The sequence below is a fragment of the Rousettus aegyptiacus genome, unplaced genomic scaffold (assembly GCF_014176215.1).
Source record: "Rousettus aegyptiacus isolate mRouAeg1 unplaced genomic scaffold, mRouAeg1.p scaffold_m13_p_13, whole genome shotgun sequence".
Classification (NCBI taxonomy): Eukaryota; Metazoa; Chordata; class Mammalia; order Chiroptera; family Pteropodidae; genus Rousettus; species Rousettus aegyptiacus.
The window spans coordinates 50667819-50692292 of NW_023416288.1; the positions used below are offsets into that span (position 1 = coordinate 50667819).

At 50.5% G+C, this 24474-nt stretch overlaps 1 protein-coding gene and 1 non-coding gene across 5 annotated transcripts in view; both read right to left on the reverse strand.

Moving 5' to 3' along the window:
- The window catches only part of CNTNAP2 (contactin associated protein 2), a 1484598-nt gene that overhangs the window by 68543 nt on the left and 1391581 nt on the right, over nt 1–24474 (reverse strand). For all 4 annotated transcript variants that reach the window (XM_036231126.1, XM_036231127.1, XM_036231129.1 and 1 more), the window contains one exon: nt 6470–6563. In XM_036231126.1, coding sequence (XP_036087019.1) covers nt 6470–6563 — 94 coding nt within the window. The remainder of the gene's footprint in view (nt 1–6469; nt 6564–24474) is intronic.
- Nucleotides 21116–21234, reverse strand: LOC118611079. Its single transcript, XR_004954157.1, has one exon. It is a non-coding gene; the product is annotated as a 5S ribosomal RNA (ribosomal RNA).

Genomic DNA, 24474 nt, shown 5'->3' on the forward strand with positions numbered 1-24474 from the left:
GATTTCGCTCATAGCTCACTGCGTCTCCAGCGATGGTCACACCATCCCGGGGCCTGCGGGCGCCCTTGCCACGTGACCTTGCCACAAAGCCTCTGGAAGCAGAGCCTGCTCCGCCTTTGCTGGAACGCGGGCCGGAGCCAGAGCAGGGCCAGCAGGTGTGCTGGAAGGGATGTGGGCACCGTGGGACACGGGGTCCCCCAGATCTCCAGCTGCCACGCAGGGAGAAGCCCGGCCTGGGGGGGCACTGAGGCCCTGGCTGCTGGCCTCCACAGCCATGGGACCGAGGCCACCTTGGACCATCTAGTCACCCCCACGTGCAGCAGAACTGCCATCCGCAGAACTGTGTGGAACGACAAAGTGTTGTTTACGCCGCAGAGCGCTGGGTGGACTTTTCATATCGACAGTAAACTGAACATCTCTCCCTTTTCTGCCCAGATGTTTCTAACTCACCGTTGGGGCCGCGGCCTCGGAGGCGCCCCCTGGTGTGCCTGGCCTGGGGGAAGGGCCCCTCCTTCCTGCTCCTGAGGAACCCTGTACTTCCGTTTACACTGATCCTGCCACGTCCTGTACCTCTGACTGCCTTTCACCACCTTCTCCTCTTCCGGTGAGAACGTAAGCCCCCCGAAGGCAGAAACCGTGCCTGTCGTGGACCCCACTGCTGTTCCGATGGCACATGCAATGCCTGGCACATGACGAATGACAACCGCACACTTGCTCAATTATGACTGAAGAAAAATCACTGCTGTGGTTACATACTCTGGGGCAGACCCTGTGCTACCTGCTAAAATACGTGTTATTTTGTTGAGTCCTGTGGAATGGGGAGCATCACTGTTTGTATTTTGCACACGAGGCAACAAAATGCACAAGTCATACAGTTTGTAAGTGGTAGAGTGAGGACGCAACTTCGCACGTGTGGTAGCGAAGGTTATTAACTGCAATCCTCATGTATCAGTGAGCATAGGCTACGTGGTGCCGCAGTAACGAACAGCCCCATGGTCTTGGCAGCTTAAAAGACGAAGGGCCTTTTTCCTTCTTGTGCTATAGATTCATCGTGAGTTGACAGGGTTCTTTGTTCATTGCGGTCACGGAAGGGATGTGGTTGATGTTTTGAGTTTTGCCAGGCACCATACCAGAGGGACGTAAGGACTCCAGAGCTCCTTGCATCAGCAACTAGATGTTCTAGTTCAGACAGTGCACAGTTTTTTATACTAATAACTCCTTGGCTGGGAATAGTCAGTGAGCAGCACCAAGCCTACCATAGTATGGCACCTCACCAATGAAAGATATAAATATAGCATTTCCTGCTGTGTGAGGAGGCTTTGCCAAAGTTCCAGAAAATTTTGGAAAGCCCTAGAATAAGAACTTCTTATCAAGAGATCATAATAATCACATTTCGGATAACAGAAATCATGTAGTGGCTACCAACAGGTAAGGCACATCTTCTCTGCGAGGTGCTTTGGACAATGGGAGTCTGGAAGATATTGGGATCGGTGACCAATACGATTATACACGATGTTAAGTTCAGATGGACGGACGTTCACCTCTAACTTTATCAACCCCAGACACTGCCACTGATAAACAGCGATGGTCAGTAAAGTAACGGTTACTCTGCATTAGTATTCAACAAACTTCCAAGCACGGCTTCTCAGGTCCACATGGAGGAATTAATGCCTTTTATTAAAAATAGGTCTATTTCATTATGATTTTATATTACTATAAATCATAATAATGGCGCAGAGTTAATTTGAAAAATATTAATAAAACGAGGGCTCAGATTTAATTTTCTAAAATAAAAATAAAATGAATATTGCTATCCTGAAATCAGCGGCAATCTTCTAACACTGAATTTATAGCGATGCGGGGAGCAGCGCATTCTGACATTCTCCTAAGTTCATATCTGTGATACATCCATAACGGTGTGCGGTATCCAGAAACTCTGACTATAATTACCCTTCAGCTCTCCCAGGAAATGGGAGAACTATTATGGTTTTCCCTTTTTTAAAAAAGACAATTACTCTTATCATAACTCTTATTGTTTCAAGGGTTTCAGGCTTTCTCTAATCTAGTCTTACTCTATCCAGAAAACTCCTCAAAGCGCAGGACAAATTTCCACCTAGCTTCCGTTGGATACTCTCAGTAATGGTGAGTCCCCTACCTCAAAACAGCGGTCACTCATTCTTAAATAGCTCTAGTTACTGGGAAGTTCTTTTTTACAGGGAAATGAGATCTTTCTCTCATGGGTCCACTTTGGTCCTGCTGAGCAAGGCTCTACACGGTCCAATCCTTCCTTCATGCAGCAGTCGTCAAAGATTGAAAATGGATTCTCTTACTTCTCTTAAATCACTTCTTATTTTCTGTATAAATATCGCAGGTCTTCTCCTCAGAAGATGAACATCTGCTTTAACACGAGGTGCTTAGGAAGTCCCTGCTGCTGGACACGATTCTCTGATGAAGGCAGGTCAGTATGTTTACTTAAAAGTCAATCACTACATAATGCTGGTTTAGATCAAACTCTCCATCAATCTTTTTCATGATTTTAGGAGTCTTCCATCTTCTACTTATGTGATTTTTTTTTGGGGGGGAGGGGTGTTTAAGTGCAGGAGCTAAATTTATCTTTATTATATTTCATCTCATTATTTTTATCTTATCTTTCTAGCCTGTCAAGATGCTTTTGAAGTGTTTTTCATCATCTAGCTTATTAAACCATCCCTCTCAGCTTTGTCATTTGCAAATGTAATAAACATTTTATTTCTGTTTTTATGCAAAGCATTGATAGAAATGATGGGGAAATAAAACCCCACGAGTAAACAGAAGACTCTGCTTCAGGCTTCCAATTATGTTTCTCTTCCTTGACTTAATGATTTCTTGAGAGACTATTAAATCTGTTGCTGAAAATTAGATTCATCAAGTTGATGGCTTCACTCAGCTAGTAAACGATGATACCTGGACATAAGCAGGTCTGGTGAAATTCCTATTTTGTGAAGGTTTGCTTGTTTTAGTGATCCTGACGTCCGTCTTGACGCGGAAATGTTAACGACACATCCTAAAGTTACGGTGTTGGCTGGAGGCGACCACGTTTTCATCTCTAGAATACATTTCCTCCATTGCCTTTGGAAAGATCACACTTGTCCTTGATCAGGTACCTTTTCGTCCATCCTTTGCACGGGTCCTTTTTCAAGCAGTGCTCATCAAAGAGCTCGCGTGAAGGCATATTATTTATTCAGATCCATCTCCTTTTCCTTCTTTTATGAGATCAGTTTCTGATGAGCAGCTGACCCAGCTAAGCGACAGCTTGGGGGCATTGCTCTCTAGGGGTGTCAAAACCTCGCTGGAGTACATGAGGCAGCTGTTTGAAGTCCAGTCTGTCTAGGGTGAATATTTACACAGCTGGTGAATGCGTACTGGCTGTCTCTCACTGAAGCGCCTGTCGCTTTCAAAGGGAAACTTAAAAATACTTCTCACCAGGCCTGCCCCTCCTAAATTAGCAAAATTTAAGGAACACTGGCTTAAAGAGGTGGCCTAGCCTCACCAGGCACGCGCGTGATCTTTTTGGTGCTGACTGTGACTCCTTTAATTGCCGTGACAGCACTTGACCTCAGGGGCCCAGAGGTCTTCCCCGTCTTCACCATCGTTCTGAAGGATGCAGCTGCTACCCCGAGAAACAGCGGCCTGCTCCCGGGCTCTGGTATCACTCGGTTCAAATCCCAGCACCCTCGGTGGCCACCGGGGGGCCTTGCAGCCAGCAGGTCTCAACGGGTGGCAACTTCGCCCTCCGGGGGAACACCTGGCAACGCCTGGGGACATTTTGGTTGTCACATCTGGCGGCTGCTACTTTTATGTCGTGGGGAGAGGCCAGAGATGCTACTGAACACCCTGCCACGCACAGGACAGCCCCTCCCAACAAAGGGTTGTCTGACCCCAAGTAGCGACGGGGCTGCTGTCGGGGAAGCAGCTTGAAGAAACTCACAGCCTTTCCGAGCCTCTGTCTTCCGTACGGTGAGTGGCAGCAGTCTGGGGGTGGGGGGCGGTGCTGTGAGCACTGCAGGGGGTCCTAGCCGTAAAGCACACACCGCGGGGACTGGCAAAGACGCGGCATCGAAAACGGTGATCATCTTCTTTATTTACATACGAGACATTGTGTCGGATGCTTCCTAAAAGTATGATACTAAAAGAGTAGTTTGTTTACCCCACACATATTTTTTGAGCACTTACTATTCAGTAGGCACTGATCTGGCTTCTGAAAATAGAAAGACAACGCACTCTGCCCTCAGAGAGATAGCAACTTGCAAGGTGGCATCTCTGTCCTCATTTTGAGAGAGAATCCAGGCTCTGAGAGGCCCGAGGGTTCAACGCCGACGAGAGGCGGAGCCTGGGTTCACGTACAACCAGCAGCCACGCACTGAACACTTATGTCCCCGATTCACGTGCTGATGTCCTAACCCCCAACGGGATGGCGTCAGGACGAGGGGCCTTGGGGAGGGGATTAGATCACAGGGTGGAGCTCTCCGGGATGAAGTTAGTGCCCTCAGCACTACGTGCCTCCTCTCGCCCTGTGAGGACACAGTGAGCAGACGGCTGTCTGCACCCCGGCAAGAGGGCCCTCGCCGGACTCCGGATGCCAGCTCTGCCCAGTCCCACGGCCTGCGCTCTCTCTGCTCCATGATTATCATCAGATGCCTGCTTTTCGAAAAACCAGATTGCAAGCCACGGGAGAGCCGGTCTCCCCCGAGCTAACTCTACCGACAGTGCTTCCGCTGGTACCCACGCCCTCTCTGCAGCGAACTTCTACGACGACATGCCTTTTGTTTCTCTTCCCTTTGAGTCTTTATTGATTGAGCAAATATCTCTTGAGCACGTGCTCCTTGTAAGATACAGTGGGACCCCGAGACGCCGCACAGGGCGCGGGGGACTGGTGTGGGGGACCCATCTCTGCTAGAAGCCGCTGTGTGGGGACCCGTGGCGGCACCCTAATTTGCTCTCATGTGCATGCTGCCAGGAGGCCCCGAAGCCACCTGCACGTTGGGGCTGCGGACCCCCCGACAGTGTTCGTGTGTGATCTGCGTGTCACGCTGCCACGTGCACAGCGACACTCTCCTTTCATGTACAGAGAGCGCTGGGCGTCACGCTCAGACACCTGAGGCTTGCGTTACGCTTTCGGCTGGGCTCAGATGTACAGCACAGTGAACTCTTGGTTTCAGAGCATATGGCCTTTGCGATGTGACTCGTTTATGACCTTGAAGGTCCATGCCATGTTGCATACTGTAATTTTGCTGGACTGTAAGTTTAATTGCATGATCTGAAATATGGACGAACCAGAGAGTGTTACTTATAATGAGGAAATCAAGCAATTCCATGACATTCTTGTCAAAATTTAACTTTGTGAGGTTCACAAAGCAGTACAGGCCACTGTTTCGGGTATGTTCGTGGTGGACGCCGCTCGAGGAATGGCGTGACGTGTACAGTCTGGCGTCACAGGGCAGACTTTGTTTGGATGGAGTCACCACGACCATGAGGAAGCACTAACTCGCCTCTGACCGAACGGTGTGAATGCACGTGGCGGTGTCTGGTCACGCACCCGCGTGTTGGGACACACGCCTTGGGAATGCCAGGGCCCTAGGCCGCCTGGCGCTAATTAATGACATCGCTTAACTGTCAGCTGCAGCCCTAGGGGCCTCGATCCTTAGCGACAGGTTCTTCCGATCTGCCAAGGACCGGGGGCTCTCGGCGGAGCCCGGCCTCACGGCCCGCTCTCCCGCACACTGGTGGTGACTCCGGCAACTGACCTGGGGCTCTTGTTCTCACATTATCGCTCCCCCGCCCGTCTTTTTAAAATAATTTTTTTTTTTTTAATGACTAATACCGTTCTGATCACCACTAACCACTGGACACACAGTCACCTTCTCCTTGGCCAGTATATTACCCACCATCTTACTATTTCCATTTTGCGTTCACAATATATGTTCTCATAGTTTAAAAAAAGTCCATCGGCTTTACATCAATCATTTAAGAATACTTAATCCATCATATCCATATTTTAGTCTACGGAGCGCAGATCAGTAGTGAAGAGAAAGGCAGCGTGACTCTTAAAGTCACGATCGCACATGGGGGAGGACGTTCTGTCACAATTTTCTAATTCCTCTTGGCCTTCTAATTTGAGAATCTCAGAGGAGATAGTCTCGAGAGTGAGAGGAAGAGAGGATCCCGTTGATATGCTCAGAATAAGAGAAAGTTAAATAAAATATTGTCAGTGAATTGAGGTCTTTGATAAACCAAGGAACGACTTTTACGCAAAGGAGCCGGGGGCAGACACCAGCCTTCACGTGTGTTTTAGTTTATGTCACACACCAAATAACACTGGTTAAATCACCAACATTGACTTAGAAGCCGCAGCCACCAATCACAATGTGTTTCAAAGGCAAATTAGCAGTTTTAGAATATATGATGTGGGCAATGTAGCCCAAATTCTTACCTATAACTTTTCCTAGAAAGAGCGACTTGGGAGAGTTGAGCAGTGTGTCAGATGAACTTGGCAGATGGTAGCTCACAGGAGGATAGTGATCGAGCTGCGGGAAGAAACAAGAGTCACTTTTAGAAGAATGTCACTGGCCTGCACTGGAATCAGATCTTCTTATAGACCAATACTGATCTTATATATATTCAAATATGAGTATGAACACATGTTTTACACATGAATATATGTAAAAAATATATTCAAATGCCAAGATTCAGGTTGGGTAAATACACATAGGTTCCTTGCTTATCAAAAGGAGGCTAAGTTCTTCCTGCCACAGGGCAGGGACATTAGACCCTGGAGGGGACAAAGACACATTGTCACCAGCAGAGATGTTCTTTTACAGGCAGGTGAGCTGGCAGCAGAGGACGGAGCAAACGGAGCAGGTGGAAATAGCTTACATTAATGGCGGTGGGAGCAATGCACACTCCCCGTGTACTAGAAACCTAGAGGCCATTGAAAAGTCAAGGTTAGTCTGTGGCCAGGCCACCTCGAATGAGGCTGATCCTGTCTGATTTTGGAAGCTAAGCGGTCAGGCCTGGTCGGTACTTGGATGGAAGACCACCTAGGAAGACCAGGTGCTGTAGGTGTAAAAAATAATAAAAAAAAGGGATTGTAAGCTGACAAGGTCTTTGCAATCTGTGAGGTCAACGAAGGGTTGCTTTACCTAAACACACACGCGGGCGCGCGCGTACACACACACACACACACCTATGTGTGTGTGTGTGTGTGTGTGTGTGTGTGTATGAACGAAAAGTCAAGGTTAAGAGTCAGAGAGTCACTGGATCTCAAGAATCTCGAGAGTTTTGAGCCACAGGACTGGTAATACCATCACAGAAGTCCAAAAAACACCATTAAAGCGAACACTGGAATGCCCGATGATAATTTTGAAGTTTTTTTTTTTTTAAATTTCAAGTGCATCATTAACAAGTGCACTTATTCTAGGCCAGAGAATCTTAAAAATTTGAATTCTCAAAGTCATTTTTCTGGAGCAAAGGTGGCTCGGTTTCTGCCAAACATTAGTGAGCTACTCTGGCTCCATCTAGTGGCACACATGGGTAACTGCCGCTGCCCCTCTGCCCGCTTCCATAATCGTCAAAAAGGTGAATTGTACAATGCCAACGTGGCTAACAGGTGATTTTACAATGCTTCGCAGTGAAGATATCTCCCTAAACACTTCTTATCATTTAACCTATCTTGTGAAGGAACTTAAAAATGATACAAACAATATATGTTCATTATAGAAAAACAATATAGATTTGCAGGAAAAAAACCACCTGGGCATAATTAATGTTAATTTTGTATGTAGTCTTTCAATTTTTTACAAAAATTGGATGGAACCTAAACACACATTGCTTTGCGTTTACTTTCCAATAGTTAATGATGTTTACAAAACTCCTTCTCTGTCAATACATATACAACTAAGTTGTTTATAATGAATAAGGAGTATTCCTCATGAATATATAATACACAGTCTTTAAAAACTATCAAATTTCTATGTTTAGACATTCAGAATTTCTTTTGTCTTCAGGCCCAGTACACTCCTGAACATATAGTAGAGTCTCTTTCTCTATATAAACATACACACACACACACACACACACACACACACGATCCTGCCTGTTTTCATTTACCTATAAATATCTTGAACACTCCCAAGTCACAAGTCATTAATTAAAAAACACTGAATACCAGCAATCCAGATGGGAAATGAGGTATAATTCTAATCCAAATTACTTGTTCTATTGTAACAATTAAAATGAAAAAAAAAAATATGACAAATGCTGACGATATGCAGAAAGCCTTTAATCACAGGGACCGAGTCCTAGTGCCCGAGGAGACTGAAATAAGGGGGAAACTGGAAAGTCTGGTCACGGTCTCCTTACGCTCGCTCGGTGACTCGAGTTCCTCGCTTTCCCATCGAGCATCTCAGGCTCCTCCTGGCCTGGTGCCCACAGAGGGCTGTGGCGGGGAGAGGATGAGCTGCAGTGTGGAGGGGGTGGGGAAGGGGACGGCGTCTCTGGGACTCTGCAGAGGGGATCGGGTTAGGACGTTGCTACAGGACATTCTCCTGGATTACCGGGGCTGCATCCAAGGAATGCAGGTGATTTCTAGAAGCCGAACAAGGCAGGGAAGAGAATCCCCCCAGAGCCTCCACAGGGAACCAGCCCTGCCAACACTTTGGTACCAGCTCAGATTTCATCTTAAACTTCTGGCCTCCAGAACTGTAAAATAAATTGGTGGTGTTTCAAGCCCCTAAGTTTGTGGTACTTTGTTACGGTGGCAATAGAAAACTAATATAAGAAAAATTTAAAAAAGATCCCGTGCAGCCGACAAATGGCCAGACAGCCCCTTCTCCCGGCTCATTTCTCGCCTAACAGATCCAGTCTTGCTCCATTTTTCCTGACTTCCAGGTGAAAATCAAGGTACCCCTTTACTGAATGGCCCTGCTTCCTCAGAGCACCCCGTCCAGAAGAGAGCCCTGCCTTCTTGCACCCTCATACAAGCCTAATCCCTAAAACCAGCTCTTCCCGACCCCCCCTTACAGCCTGTACCCCATCTCCTTCCCGACCCCCCCTTACAGCCTGTACCCCATCTCCCCATTGGCCGCCTCCCTGCTCCCACCCCTCCCTTCGGCACGTGCTCTGCGATAAACAGAATTCCTTTCATCTCTGCTGAAATGAGCTGTGTTCAGCTTTCTCAGCTTTCACACTGCAGGGACAATGTGAAGGGGGGAGGGGGTTCTGAAAATTTCCAGGGGGAAGGTAGCAGAGGGTCTGCCTGGAGTGTGAAGACGCCCAGTAGAGCCTACGGGAGCCACAGGTCCAGAGTGGGACCTCACCGTGACCGTACAGCCAGGTGACAACCCCTCCTGATGGGAAACCTTAGCCCCTGCGTGGCCCGCACGCTCCGAAGGCTGCCCGCCTGCTGGCTGGACCACCGCGGTCCCTTTCTGGTCCTATCGCAGGTGCCTTCCCTCCGTCCTGGGTGGCCCTAGGTACCTCCCCTGGGGCTTCCTTATGTCCTAGAGTCTCCCTGTACCACAGCTAACTCCTAGCTAACACCCACGTTTAACCTGCTGTGTGGCTCCCTCTCCTGACTGGACCCGGACCGCTGCACCGGCAGAGAAGGAAGCATGCACGGAGCAACTACTGTGTGCAAGGTTCGTGCTAGGCTTTTCGCACCTTATCCTGTTTGGCAGGCATTGGAAAAGGTGTTCTCTGCTTTAATATTACAAAGGGCGCCCACACTCAGAGAGAGAGCAAGTGGCAGACTTAGCCACCCCGCTCCATCCGCCTGCGAAGCTAGAAAGGTAAGCTGCAGGCGACGGTCTCCCGGACTGGCCCAGCTGCCTCGGTGAGGGAAGGGAGGGGATCGGCTGCATTTTAAGCATTTGTGCTCGAAAGGAAAAAATGCACTAAATCAGATAAGGCAAGAAGAGCGCAACCCGAATGGCCGAAGGGCAGGCCGCATTGTGTCATCCCACTGTTCTGGCAAGTGGCCGCCACTTTGCAAGCGAGCCCTGGTGCATCTGCCATGGTGACGTGTAATCGCTTCAAGGTGATGCCTTTGGGGTCCGAGTGAGCTATTTTGCTGTACATTTAGCTGGTGGTCATTGCACGGGCAGTTAAGAGGCTATAATAGCTTGTGTAATAGAGGCTCGTTAAAATTAAACACTGTGACTCCGTGTGCCCCAGGATGACCTTCAGGGAACGCTAATTTGTTCAACGCTCACCGGTAAGTCATTAAACGCGTACGGTTCGGGATGAGGCTCGCGCCTTCCACACTGAATTCAGAGCTTTCACGTCTGCTCGGGTCTGATTCTGTGATTCCGGCTCATTTCCATTTTTAGGCCATAGTTGGCCTTGGCGGAGCCTGAAGGGGTTCCATCAGCCTGTGTGAGTTTGGGGGTGACATGGAGAAGGTGGGGGAGGAGTAGGGAAGACAGAGCTAAGCAGCACGGACGACTTCTCGTGCAGGCCGGACGTCGCGGCCACCTGGGTACCTGTGAGCGGCGGGCCAGGCAGGCAGAGGGCGCACGCGCCCGGCCCTCGGGGCCCAGGGCGGCACCTCGGCTCCGGGCTTTTGGCTATTTCTTTCCTACAGCATTACCTAGTAAGCCTCCTCGTCCATCCGTGACTCACGCGAAGAGGGCCCGCGACATCTGAGGGGCTCACTTAGCAATTACTCAATGAGTCGTCACTGGCTGAGCCATACCGGAGGGTGTGTGTCTGTGCTTTCCGTTCTAGAGGAAAAGCGCTGTATGGATGATCCAGTCGACAGGAGCCCTCCTGTGAGTTCATGGCCACCTGGTCTGGGTGAGTAAGGCTGGCCTCACACTGAAGACCGCATCGCAGGAAACGGATGGGTGGCTCACCTGGGACCCCGAATCTTTACTCTCTGGGACACAACCCTCTGCTCCAGGAGCCTTGAGCTCAGCATAAGCCACTCCTGGGACCGCGTGGCTGAGAACCACACGTGCACCACTGTGGGGCCAGCATGCCAGCCTCTTTCCCCTGGACCGCCTGGCCACATGACCGGCCCTCCGACTCCAGGCGCAGGCAAGTACGCGGACGGTGACACCTGGGGGGGCCCGCTGCCCCCCACCTAAGTCAGATTTTGGTCTAAGCTGCTCATAAACCCCGTTGACTGATAGATATTTAAGGAAAGGAAGAGGCCAAGAAACACTCTACCCTGTAACAGAACGTGGAGCAGACGGGAAATGGCCGCGCTTCCACCACCGGGTTGGCGACGAGTGCCTGTCAGGGAGGCGCCTGAGCGTGTCTGTGAGCCTGGCGGACCCCTCCAATCGGGGGCGCCTCTGGACAGTAAATGGCCCTGAGGCGATCAGAGGGGAAGGCGGCATCTTCCCCGCGTGAGGAGAGGAAGGAGCGGCGGGGTTCTCCCCTCTCTCTGCTCGGGCCCCGCTGAGTTCTCGGGACCAGTGACCGAGTCTCAGGGCCTCGCTGGTGCCTCGCGGACGGCGTCCCCTGCCTGGCGCGCTCGCCTGCTCTCCCTTCACCAAGCCCGAGGCATCTGGAAGTCGCCGCCTCACCCGCTCCACGGCACGGCCCCCGTGCGCCTCCGGGCTCTCTCGCTTCCCGTTCTAAGACCCACGCGTCGGGACAAGAGCTGTCGTCCCTGCCCCGTGTCTTTACACAGCAGCGAATCTGGCTCCCTGCGTTCAGCCCTGAGCAATGTTTACACGAAGGTCAGGTGCAGTGGGGAATGTTCAAGCAAGGAGAAGCCTCAGAAGCCACCAGCTCATCACTTCCTTCCCACGAATGCAGAAGAGGAAGCGGGCTACAGGGAGAGCCGTGATCTGCCCAGGTGCACAGCCTGGAAGTGGCAGGCGTCGGCCTCGGACCAACATTAAACTCAGGAGGGACGTTCTTTCCTGGGAACGTTTAAGGCTCGAGAATACACAGGATTTAAGAGACGGGTCTTTGCTGCGTGTGCGCACTGTTTCCCTTTCAGAGAAGTCAGGGGGTTTCCTTTTCATGGCTTGATGAGCAATTTTAAAACGAGAGGAACCGCGAGGACCTCTTACTGTTGTCAGCCTGCCCGCGTCACGGTGATGTGATCAGCGCACTATCTGCCTCCAAAGGTCCGGTGTGACTGCAGCCCTGCAGTACCGACGCGGTTAACAGAATCGGGGAGCCCACGAGGTGATTCACGTTTCAGTACATCGAAAATTTCTCAGAATAGTAAAAAGAAAAAATTAGCTTTCAAAGACTGATCTTCTTTCCCTCGTCTAATACTCCACCTACTGGAAAAACACTGAATACTATTTAAATCACAAAGTATCTTTTTAAAAGTTTTTTTTTCTTTTAAAACCGATTTTATATCGATGAATTTGTATAATTTTTATAAATATCAATAAATGAGAAAAGAAATCCTCATTTCACAGCAGGAATAGCATTAATTTCGAAAACTTTCATAGCAGGAATGGCCCGAACATTACATAATTTTTTCAAAGAACCTGGTCAGAAGATGCTCAGGGCTTTTGGGTTTGCGTTTTGACTTGTGCCGAGAATTCAGAAGATGATGATGGCATTCGAGATCAACACTTGAGCCAGCTCTAGTGCCCGTATCTCTAATTTCCCTTCTAGAGATTTAGTATGAGAGTGGCTCATGGCTTTTATACGTCCGCTGGCGGCGTCCGCCCGTGTGCGGGGCTGAGGAGGCTGCACCTGTCTGGCTGTGAGCCGTCCACAGGCCACCGTGGGCATCGGCGAGTGAGAGGCGCAGGGCGGGCTGGCTGCCGGGCGCTCCCCTGCGTGCAGACGGATGCCTGGCATGGGAGTCAAACGGCTCCTCCGACCACGTCTCCTTCCGGGCGGCCGTCTGTCCGTCAGCGACGCGGCTCCTGACGCCTCCTGGCAGTACGGACGTGATGTGCTGTCCGGCCGCCTCGTGCACTGAGCCTGGAGGAAGCTGGACGTGTCTCCCGCTGGGTTCAAGGTGCTCAGAGGCTTGTTTTAAAAAAAGGACTCATGAAACAATCGGGGAATAATATTATAAAACGACATATGCCAATTGATTATAAAGTATTACCCCGTTCTGCAATGTATGACTTGGAGAACGTCAGTCACCATGGGTTGCGTACGCAGACTGGCAGGGTGCGGGCATTTTGAGGAGGAACGCGTACATGTACCGATTCTCTCCAGGGGCACCGAGGTGACCCGCCTCACTGGCGCTGAGGACGTGTTCAGGAGGGAGGTGGCAGCCGGCAGCGGCAGGCGGTGAAGGGGGCCGGCCGTGCAGGGCTTCGAACGCCACGTTTGCATTCGACGCACGCACAGCCGGGCCGCAGTCATTTATTCATTATTCTGGCGTCTCCCCTGCCACTGTTTGTAACCACAATTTCTTCTTAAGGAGGGCGGATCATAGGTGTTGTGTCTGCTGAGTACCTGATTGCTCTGGGCCTAAATGTTTGGACCTTTTTTGGGGGCGAGAGCTGACTTCTTGTTGCACATAATAGTGGGGAGACCTGGAGATGAGCAAGAAGCCAAGGAGACGAAATCAGAGGGAAAGCGGAAAGCCCGGCACCGCGTGGCAGAGGCGGGTGCAGTGCGGACCCTGGTTTCCCTCACCTCCGGCCTTCCATTTTCCTGGCCGTGCGTGACCCACTGGCCGAACTGAGCCAGAAGCCAGCGGCCACGGAGCCGAGAGGTCGGCCTCGTCTAGGGGAGAGGAGACGAGAACCGAGTGGGACAGCGCAGGATGCCTGGACCTCCCTGGCTGGGAGCAGGTTTGTGGGTTCTGGAGCAGTATTGTGGGTTCTCATTCATTCGGTAAATCTTTATTAGAGCCCATTATGGGTTTTGTGCTATTTGTACGTAGGATATGTTACCGGATAAAGTGACAAAATCTTTGCTCTCATGTACTTTCCTTCTTAGTATGGAAGACATGGAAAAACAGATGTAATAACGTTAGACGATGAGACAAGCTGCCTTCCCCCGCAGACGAGATTGGGATGCTTTCCCAGCACAGCCGATCTAACTCTCTGACAGACTGGAAGCAGGGCCTGAGAGCAGGACAGTGCTGCTCCCAGGCTTCGGGCCCACACGACCGGGAGGATGGAGAAGCCACCGAGGCAGGTGCAAAGGCTGCAGGGAGGCCGGCCACGGGGCGGGGGCAGGCCAGGAGCCAGATTTTGAGAGATTGAGTCTGAAATGCTTATTAGACATCCCGCCAGTTGGTCAGATGTCCGGTAGTCAGTTCGGTGTTCTGGGATAAGTTTGGGTTGAGATGATGATTTGGGAGTTTTGCGTATACAGATAAATGCAAAGCTGCACCACCGGACGGGATTGTCAAGGGAGTGAATCAAAACGGAAAAGAGAAAAGGACTTGAGGCGGAGCACAGAAGCATGCCCGCTGGGGGTCAGGGAGAGCAGACTGCGCAGGGCCGGCGACGGGGGAGGAAGCAAGAGGACAGCGTCCTCACAGGCACGGACGGGGTCACTTGCACCGAACGCGGCCTTTACGCGGAGCAACAGGAGAGCCGAAATTACCGTGGACTCAGTGGCGAGGAGGTCACTGCCGATCTTGGTGACAGTGGCTTCAGGGGAGTGGGCGAAAGCACGACTGGGCGTGGCCACGAGAGAAAACAAGAGGAAACATCCACGACGCACGCATCTGGCGACAGCGTCGCATTCAGAAAATAAAAAGAACGTTCATCACTCAATAACACAAAGGCAACGGTCCAGTGAAGAAGGGCAGAACCTTGGATAAACACTGTACAAGACGGTCAATAAGCGTGCGAAAAGCTGCTCAGCATCACTGGTCACCAGGAAAATGAGAGCTAAGACCAAGACGAGACACCGCCACACGCCCCCCGAACGGCTACCGTTCAAAAGACCGACAGCATCAAACACTGGTGAGGCCGTGGAGCAGCTGGAACTCTCCAGCTCTGCTGAAGTGGACATCGAATAGGAAACAGTGTCTTATGAGGTTAAACGTGCACTAACCACATAACCTGCCGATTTCATTCTCGGATATTTACTCGAAAGAATGAAACAAGTACGTCCACAGTCTACGTAGGAATGCAAATGTGCACAACACGTGTTTTAGTAATATCCCCGAACTGGAAACGATACCAACGTCCCTCGAAACGTGAAGGAACAAACGAAGGGTGGCGAGTGGTTAAATATATCAGAATCCAGCTACGGACGCGCACGGCGACAAGAACGAATCTCAGAACCCCGTGCGGGGTGGAAGGAGCCAGGCGTGAACCACCACGCACTCTGCGATTCCACGTACGTGGCGGTTTGGAACGGGCAGCGCTCGCCCGTGGTTTCCGTGGAACAGAAAAGTGAGGGGGGGGGTCAGCTGGGGCAATGGCTGGCGGAAACTGGCATGTCGGGGACTCCAGAGACCTTGCAGGGTGGCGGAAATGTTCCCGATTGTGGCAGTGGTGCTGGTTACCTGGGTGGGCACATCTGTCAAAACTCGTCTTTCTGCATAATTCAAGGGTGTGCATTTTATTGCTGGCAGTTTACGCTTCTATAAAGATGACTGAAAATAAAAAAGAGAGGGAGGAGGAGATGCTGACCTGAGACAGCAAACAGCGGCGACCACCTCCGGGAGGTACCGAGAGGAAAAGCACGTGTCCTGTGCCTGGCGACGCGGGGCCAGGCCTGGTGGCGACTCCGCGTTATGGCAGGGGTTGGACTTAACGGCCCATCAGGACCATTACAATTATTCTAAGCAAATTTACTTTAAATTGGCAGTTTACATTATAGTTTATAAGCAAGACGTGGAAGAGGTTTGTGACAGTCATCTCTGTTCTCATATCTAGGGAAGGAGGGAGAAAAGGATATCGTTACGCTCGGATATGGGGAAACTGAGGCTTGTGCGTAACCCACGTCTCAAAAGTCCATAGCAAATATTCAGTTCGATACACATTACTATGTGCAAGACACCATGCTCAGTGTCATTGGGAAGAAAATGTCCCGACTCCCTACAACTCTAGGATTCCCCATCCCTACAGCCTAATCCGGCCTGTTATTTTTCGGGAAATGAAACTGGGCCTTCTGTCACTGTCATTCGCTAACCCCAGGAGGGGAAGGTTTTCCTGAGTAAATGGTATTCATCGATCAATGGTTGCTCGCCAGAGGATGTTTTAAAATGCTGAGAGAAAATTTAAATGCTGTATGTCTAAATCAGACTAAAAAGTTAAGGTCTTTACAGTTCTGAACTTATTTAATGAAACGGCATTTATTTTTATTTATTTTTTTATTGGCTGGTCTTGGAGGTTTATGGGTTTTCTCAAATTGTGATCGTGGAATGATTCTCATATTTGGGGTGTTTAAATAAAGCAATCCCAGTGCTTTTACTTTATTGATCTTTTTAATGCACTGGCTTCAGTATTTAAATGAGTTTGAGTTTGTTTCTTTAATAGTCTTTCAATAAAGCTTAAGTTGACCTGGTTCCTTTTGAAATCATAATACTGTAATGGCAGGAAAAAGACTAATAATAAAAATGAACTCATTTTATGTGGTTGGAAAGGTTATATTTCTATTGATTTTAACTGTGATATAAATTTCGTGATACTTAAAAAAAAAAAAGCTCAGCAAACACATCCTTTTTAGTACGGAGGCTCTATCGATGTTACTTTTCCTGTAGGTTTTGGCAGCAATAAGAATGTTCAGGAAGGAGGCAAAACACTGGTATTATCAGAGGACCGAGAATCACATCCTTAGAATTCTGTTCCAGGTGAAAGAGTGGACCCAGGTATCGTGAAAAGCGTCACATGCGGAGCGACTTCAGAATGTGGGGTAAGTGCCATGGGCCTTAACGGGGAGTTCGATGACCAGTCCTGCTGGCTTATGCAAAGCAGGGAAGGGCAGCTCCCAGGAAACACCGACTTGTTTTTTAACATTAGTTTGGAGCCTGTTCTAAGAAGGAGCATGTGGGGAGGGCTGGGAGAATTTAGCAGAAATGGTGAGGAAATAGGAAAGACGAGGAGAGATGATATAAGCGGTAGAGCGTGTGTGCGCGCGCGTGTGTGCGTGTGCACGTGTGTGAGTGTGCGGGTGTGCGTGTGCGCACATGTGTGTGAGTGTGCATGTGTGCGTGTGCACGTGTGTGAGTGTACGCGTGTGTATGTGTACACGTGTGCACATGTGCGTGCATGTGTGCACGTGCGGACATGTGAGTGTGCATGTGTGCGTGTGTGCATGTATGCATGATAAAGCTGTAATGAAATGGACCAAGCGGCAGCCACGGACTCAGCTGTCTTAGTCTCCGAACCCCACTTCCCTTTGGGAGCCCTTCCTCCATTCTTCATCCTCGCTCTTGAACTACAGCCCGGACCCTCTATTCTAACCGCGAAGTTCTTTGGATCACCTCCCCCTTCAACATTCGGACTGTATTTCCTCACCTCGAGCACGTTAGAGTAGGACTGGTTCTTTTAGTTCACTAAGTGATGAGCAAGGGGAGAATGTAAATCAAATACACCCTAGAAAGTGAAAAGAATCCACGCATTCTAAAAAGCATCGAGAGTGTGGTGTGCGCTCAGAATCCATTACTTAGAAACTCGATGCTCTCATTTATTCAGTCGCTCAGCAAACACTTCTCAAGGCGCTCCAGTGTCCACGGCTCACGGCCGGAGCTGTGAGGTGTGCAAGGGTGAGCAAATCCCCAGGCCGGGCCTCTGAGCACAACGGCAGGCCTCCGTCCGCGTAAGCAATGCCAAGTCCCGCCCCCCCCTCACGGCGCTGCACGTCAGATCCTGCGACCCATGACTCCGGGTCAGACGAGCATTTGCAGAAGACCTTGCCTCAGCCAGCTTTTGCCCATGAAGTCTCCCTTCCCCGCTCTCAGCACGAATTATGGCCGGCGACCACTAGAGGGCATGCGAGCACCAGCTCGGGGCCCGCTCCAGGCTGGCTGGTCGGCCAGACACCCTCACGCCCAGGGCAGCAGGACCGCAGGCCGCTTGTTGGGATACATTTATTTTTCAGAGAGGAGATGAATTTATGTGAGACAGGTGTCTGTCTTCAGTTACCACTGCATGGGAAACAACCCGCTCTGTCTACTGTACTAAGAAATAGCTCTGAGAATCACAATCTCTGAGAGTGATTTTAGTGCACTGCAGATGGATATAACAATATAATGCCTCATAGATTGGACTCTGGTTTTCATGCCAGACAAAATAGAAATCCGGAAACCTTATCTTCTTTCTCAGGGATGATTTATGGGCTTAACGTGCTTGGGGGGAAAATGAACTCCCCGGCGTCGGGTTTATAAGCCCTGGCTGTGTTCCGGAGGAGCGTGCGCTGACATCTCGGCCCCTGAACTGGGTCAAAAACCGCATTGCGGCTGCTTTCCGACCGAGCTGCAGGAAAGGTGAAGCGAGGGAAACCGTTTTTCTGGGGTGCAGGGACGGAGGGCCCAGCCCTGCGTGATCCCCGTGCGGACGAAACCGCTGTAGAAAAGGGAACTTGGGAATGGCGGCGTGTTCATTAGGAGTCCTTTTCTCGTTCGGATCACATGAGTGGGATGGGTTGAATTCCTTTTTTCTTAGGTTCCTCTGTGTAGTTTTTACGAATTGTAGAAGAGTAGACACTGAATCCTTGCAGTGCAAAGAGGACGTGGTCCATGCCCGACCCCATGGAAAACAGTCGGATAACAGCTCGGACGCCTCTGTGAGTCTTCTCTGGCCCGTCCGCCCCTCCCCCGGGGGGTGAACCTCGCCCCTTTCTGTGTTTCCTCAGCATCGCCTCGCACTTCCTTTGGGCCTTGGTGCACGTTCGTCCGTGCGACTGAGGCCTCTGCTGGACTGCGGCTCACGGAGGCGACAGCCACGCTGCCCCCTGGGAACATGCTAGGTGCCGAGGGCTTGCTCTGTGGGCCGACCTGCAAGTCAGTGGTCCTGAAGGCCCTGCTGCTAGTGACCTGGTTGCTGATCTCTTATACTTTTGCTTTTAAGAAAGAGAAGGGATTGGGAAGTAGGGAAGGGAAGTAGCATGTTTTGGCAGGTGGACTGTGCTACATGTTTTCATGTGTATTTTCATTTAACACACGCGAACCCCACTAAAAACAGGTGGCCGTATTCCCAGTTTACAGGTAAGGAAACGGAGTTCGTCGCTCACCGGAGAGCACAGGGTTTCGAAGTGCAGGGGCCGTTTACCTGTGTTTTATTCGTGTTTCAGTGACGACGTCTGAGCCCGGCAGCCCCGGTCGTGGTCTCTGCTTCGATGCTGGCCGTCCTCGGAGGAAATCTCGCTTCACAAGCTGCTGCCCCATTCCCGGCCCAGCACCCCCTTCTGCTCTACCCCCTTTCTGTTACTTACACGTCGACGGGGAGACCGACTGGACGAGTCTCTTCCAGAGGAGGATCCCGTGGAGCAGGGCTCTCCGTCTGGAGGAGCACGCGTCGAGGGGATGAATGCCTTTTCCCCGTCCCGGAACATGAGCCCCGTGAAGGCAGATGACACACCTGGTTCATCCCCACTGCTCCGCCGACTCGTGCTGTCTACCCGAACCTCCTTCATCCGGTAGACGCCCAGCGCACGTATGTTCCCCTTGGATTTACTGTGAATGAAGCTGAGTTAACGTCCGTGGCGCCGCCTGTCAGCACGCAGCCCCGTGGGGTGGCACTGGGGACCGCCCGCTTCCGCCCACGTGGGGGCTGGAGGAGTTCGGAGCTTTCCTGTCATGCGGCAGGCTGGGCGGTGGTCACGGGCAAGCGATGATGCCACTCAGAGGTCGTCGCATCAAATGCCTGGAGACCCGCCTACGGTTTTCAATGTAAGACGCGTCCATTGCTAACGGACCGGTCCGGGCCGCTGAGAACGCTCTGCGCTGCGCGCCCTGGAGTCCCTCCCTCAGCAGCGGCGCCTCTGAGTCCGGAGGTGTCCGCTTAACGCTGCAGGCGACCTGTGCCCGCTGCGCAGCGAGCCTCACGGGCCAGGCTCCCACTGCAGGCGGAGGGAGGTCGTGCGGGATGGCGCGAGCAGGTCCGTCCTCCTGGGAGGGCCCGGGCTGGTCACTGTGAAGGGCTCATCACCGCGCTTGCGCCCGCCTGCCTCCCGCCCAGCGGGCTGGCCGTGCACAGCCAGGGCTGGGAGTCTGACCCCGGAGGAGGCCGACACTCAATTAGCCGAAGGGAAGAAGGTCCAGTGCACGAAACTTCGAGACGAGAGCTTCGGGCTAGCGAGGTCAGCTTCCTTTATTTGTTCTGACAGCCCTAACAAGATTGAATGCCTCCAAACGGTGGTGTTTTCTTTAATAAAGGTTTGAACAGCCTCTGGTATTAAAAATTTCAGGAGTGTCTACATCTATATGCTCCTTCTTCATTGTTCTTTATTGGCAGAAAGTTCAAGGGTGAGAAAGGCTCACGTTTTTAAGTAATTCATCTGAGCTTCGGCGTCTGATTTCAGCCCAGGCCGGCAGGAAAGGCAGGAGGCTCTGTGCTCCCTGGAAGATCTGACGGCGAGCATTTTTGTGTGGCAGAAAAACACTGGCCTTACAGGTGGCCTTCTTAGTTCTTTTTCGCTTACAACAGTTGTGATTTTATGACAGCCAGCAAATGCCATTAGGTCCTTTCTTTTAACAAATGTGTTTTCACTCCCATTACATTATTTTTTTTTCCCAAGGAGACTATCACCTAATTTGGAATTTCAAAAATTAATGTTATTTTTCACAAACTGCAGTAGGTTATGTATCTTGTTTAGCATAAACACTACTCACAGTTTGTTTTAAAGGCTCCACATAGGAGCCTATTGCTTACACCTGTATGGAGCTCCCATTTATCTATCACTACACTGTAGTGAAGGGGTACAGTGAAGGACTCCCCAGGACGTGCTACTTTGTCATTGGATTATTTAGAGGTGAAGGAATTGAGACCCCACAGGCTAAGGAGAAACTTCTGCTCCTCCCTTAACTATACAGAAGAATCTAAATTGGGGAGTGTTGCCTATGAGAAGAATTATTACTAGAGACAACTTTTTGATCTATTTGGTGGCACAAATATCTAACTACTGAACATCCACTCTTCTTTTTTTTTTTTTTTAAGATGAGGCAACCCTTGGTTGACCTCATAGATTATAAGGAGCTTGTCAGCTTACAATCCCTTATTTACTTTTTATTTTATGTCTACTGCACCTGGTCTTCCTAGGTGGTCTCCCATCCAAGTACTAACCAGGCCCGACCCTGCTTAGCTTCCGAGATCAGATGGGATCAGGCGTGTTCAGGGTGGCGTGGCCGTAGACCATCCGCTCTTCTTACTGATCTGTGAATGACCCCTTTCCTTCTGAAGCCTCAGGCGCCTGGTCTACTCCTTGGCTCACAATGTCATTTATGCTTCGTGTTAACTTCTTGTCACTGAACCTCATGTTTGTGGGGTCTCCGGCTCTCTCATGTACGTGGGGCTCCCATAGTATGTCATTACATTTGGTTATTTCTCTCTTGTTGATCTTTCTCATGTAAGTTTGATTAGACCAGCTGAAAGGATCTAGAAGGGCAGAGGGAAACGTCTTCCTCCCCACAGCAGAAATCGTACTGAGTCGGTTTCCTGACTTGGCTTCCTCGTTGGGCAGAAGTGCGGGCCTGTCTGAGGAAGCGTCCTCTCTCGCATCTGACCAGACCAACTAACCTGTGCTCGGTTTTAGACCAGCGTTCAGAGTCTGGGCTTGGGGATCAGGCAGACCTGGATTTGTACCTCAATGCTACCCCTTATGGACCTTCTGTGTCTCTGTTCCATCATCTGTAAAATGGGAATGATGGTGTCTATCTCACGGGAGTGTTATTTACATAAAAAACAGCCCATAGAGCACTGAGAAAAGACAGCGGTTCGCAGTACAATGCAGAGATACTGCCTGTTACTTCTGCCGCCGCCACCGCTGCTGTCGTGAGCACTGTTATTGCCCTGAGAGGGTTTTCCCATACGGGGCTCAGAAAGCATTCCCAGCACCTTTACTGACACTCTTGAGAGAACTACAGCAAAGCAATGTTTATTAGCAGATCGAACCATTTTTCAGAAGCTGCTCCTTGATCCTCGTCCCTAAAGAGAGTGTGAACGTGCCCACTTCACCTTCCAGCGCAGGTGGCGTTTTATGAGCCACGAAGAAGGGGTTGTACCGCCTTCCAGGTGCTTCTCCCCACTTTCCTGCCTCTAAACACAGCACAGGTCAAAGAGCTTCTCAGACGCGCCTGCTACTACCCCCCACTGCCGCCCCAATCGACCCCACACAAAACATTAATTTCCCCAAAGCCTTAGTTTTATTTAACCCCCTTAAATATTTTCAAGTTTATAAGGCAAATGAACAGGACTGAGCCTGGCTCCCTTGCCTGCTTGCAAAGGCACGTGTGAGTGATGACCAGCCCCCGGGGGAGGGGTCCGGCTACCTGGGTTCTAGATAAGACTGTCCTTGTCAGCGCCGGGACCTTATTAGTCACTTAAACCTCCCTAATCTCTGTTTTCTCAGCTCTTTCTAACAGCTGAGAAAATGGCCCTAATAGCATCAGCTTTTCCCAACTCATAAGGTTGAGCATATCAAATGAGGATACATAAGAAAGTGTTTTGAGCTCGATCTAACACGATTATTACGGCCCTTCCAGTGCAAAGACATTTTCTCCTGGAGAGAGATTCCTCAGTGCCTTACAATGAACCCTTCTCCACTGAAAGTGGTGAGTTGGTGGCTTCCCCATCTGCGTTCCACGTCAATCAACGTCTACTGCTTCCCTATGAGCCAACAATTGAATGACTTCTCATTTTACTGCGAATAAAGTCCACGGACAATCCTTCACTGTTGTTGCTATCTACTTTATTTATTTCTGACCAACAAAAATCTGTACATAATTAATGCGCACAACGTGTCGAGTCTGGAGATACGTATACGTCCATGAAACCATCACCACAATCTATTCTCTCCAAACGTTTCCTCTGCTTCTATTTATTATTGTCGTGATCGGATAAGAATGCTTAGCATTCGAATCACCCTGTCAGCACAGGCGTCAGCAACAACACAGCGCTGTGGATTCGTGGCCCGTGCTGCGTGGCAGGCCCCCGGGGCCCACTCTGCAAACCTGAACGGTTTGGCCCCTTGCCGAATGCTTGCTTGACTCCTCCTCCCCTCGGCCACCGCGACCACCATCCCGTTCTCTGCTTCTACGAGTCTACGTCCGATTCAGCGTATAAGTGACAAAGCTCTGCATGGTCTCCAGACTGCTGATTTCGCAGCATTCAGTATCCATCTAGGACTATGGACCATATGTGGTCACCACTTCCAGAGTCTCTATTCCTCCCGGTAATCCATTCCACTAAGCCTTGTCCAGCGGTGGTCCCTTCTACTCACGGGACGGAAAGAGGATTAAGTCTACGGAACACTCGCGCTCCCGAATCTTTGTTCGGCACTGCTCTCTGCTGGAACACACACTCCCCCTTCTCCCCCTTGGACTTAAATACTCTTCCCCGTGTCCCTTGCCCCCACTTGTCGGCGTTCTACGCTTCCTTCAAGACCTTGTAGTTGTAGCGCTGAGCCGCCATCTCTTTTCCTCTATTCATCATCTTCTGACATTAGCACGAACGAATTCTTATCAGGTGCTTTGTGCATCGTGCTCATTTCCTCCACGGCATTCTCCTCGACTCCAGGGACTGTGCCACTGTGTGAAGGACACTTGTCCTCCAACTCGGACACGTGCACTGTGCCACCACATGGACAAGAAATAAAGTTATTTGTACGAAGCTTCTGAAATTTTTTTTGTGACAGCAGCTAACGTAACCCCAACGAATACATAAATTGGTACCCAAGAGAGCCGTGCTGCCGTGACAGAAACCTGAAATCCGCGGCACCGACTCTGAGGCCGTGGGGCACGTGCCGCAGACACAGGTACGAGGGGCTGGAAGACGGAAAGCTACGATGCGCACCGAAATATTCCGTAAAACTGTCCCCTCGTGCCACCTGGGAGGCAGACTGAGTGCCTGTGACCTGCAGCTTTAGGGGAAGTGCTTCAAAAGAGCCAAACGGGTGTGGGCGTCAGCTGCTCCCCACTGCCAGTGTCGGGGAAGAGATGAGTTCAGAAAGAATCGGCCAGTTTCTAAACATCGATGAAAGGCCGCAGAGAAAAGACCAACAGTTTAGAGCCTTAATCCAGAGGAGGAAATAAAGATTTAAAAAGCTTTGAGCAACAAAGGCACATTAAGATTTCACAGTTCAGCAAACTGACTGAGCCTCCTTGGTGAAGTTAAAATTAAGGGTCTTTACTTCCCACTTAAGCCTTTTGTTTCAGATGCTCTCAAGCTGGCTGCCATGACAGAGAGAGAGAGAGAGACTTGGAAGCAAATGATTATGCGAGTCCAAGATTTACGTCTAGGGAGGAATGTAGGCTGTTTCCGCACGGAGCTGACTGCAGCAAGAGCCTCTGAAGCCAGCCCGGCCCTGAAGGAATGATGCGGGCACCGGGAACGCCGCTCTGGTCTACGAGAGGCTTGAGTGTGAAACAGCCCGCAG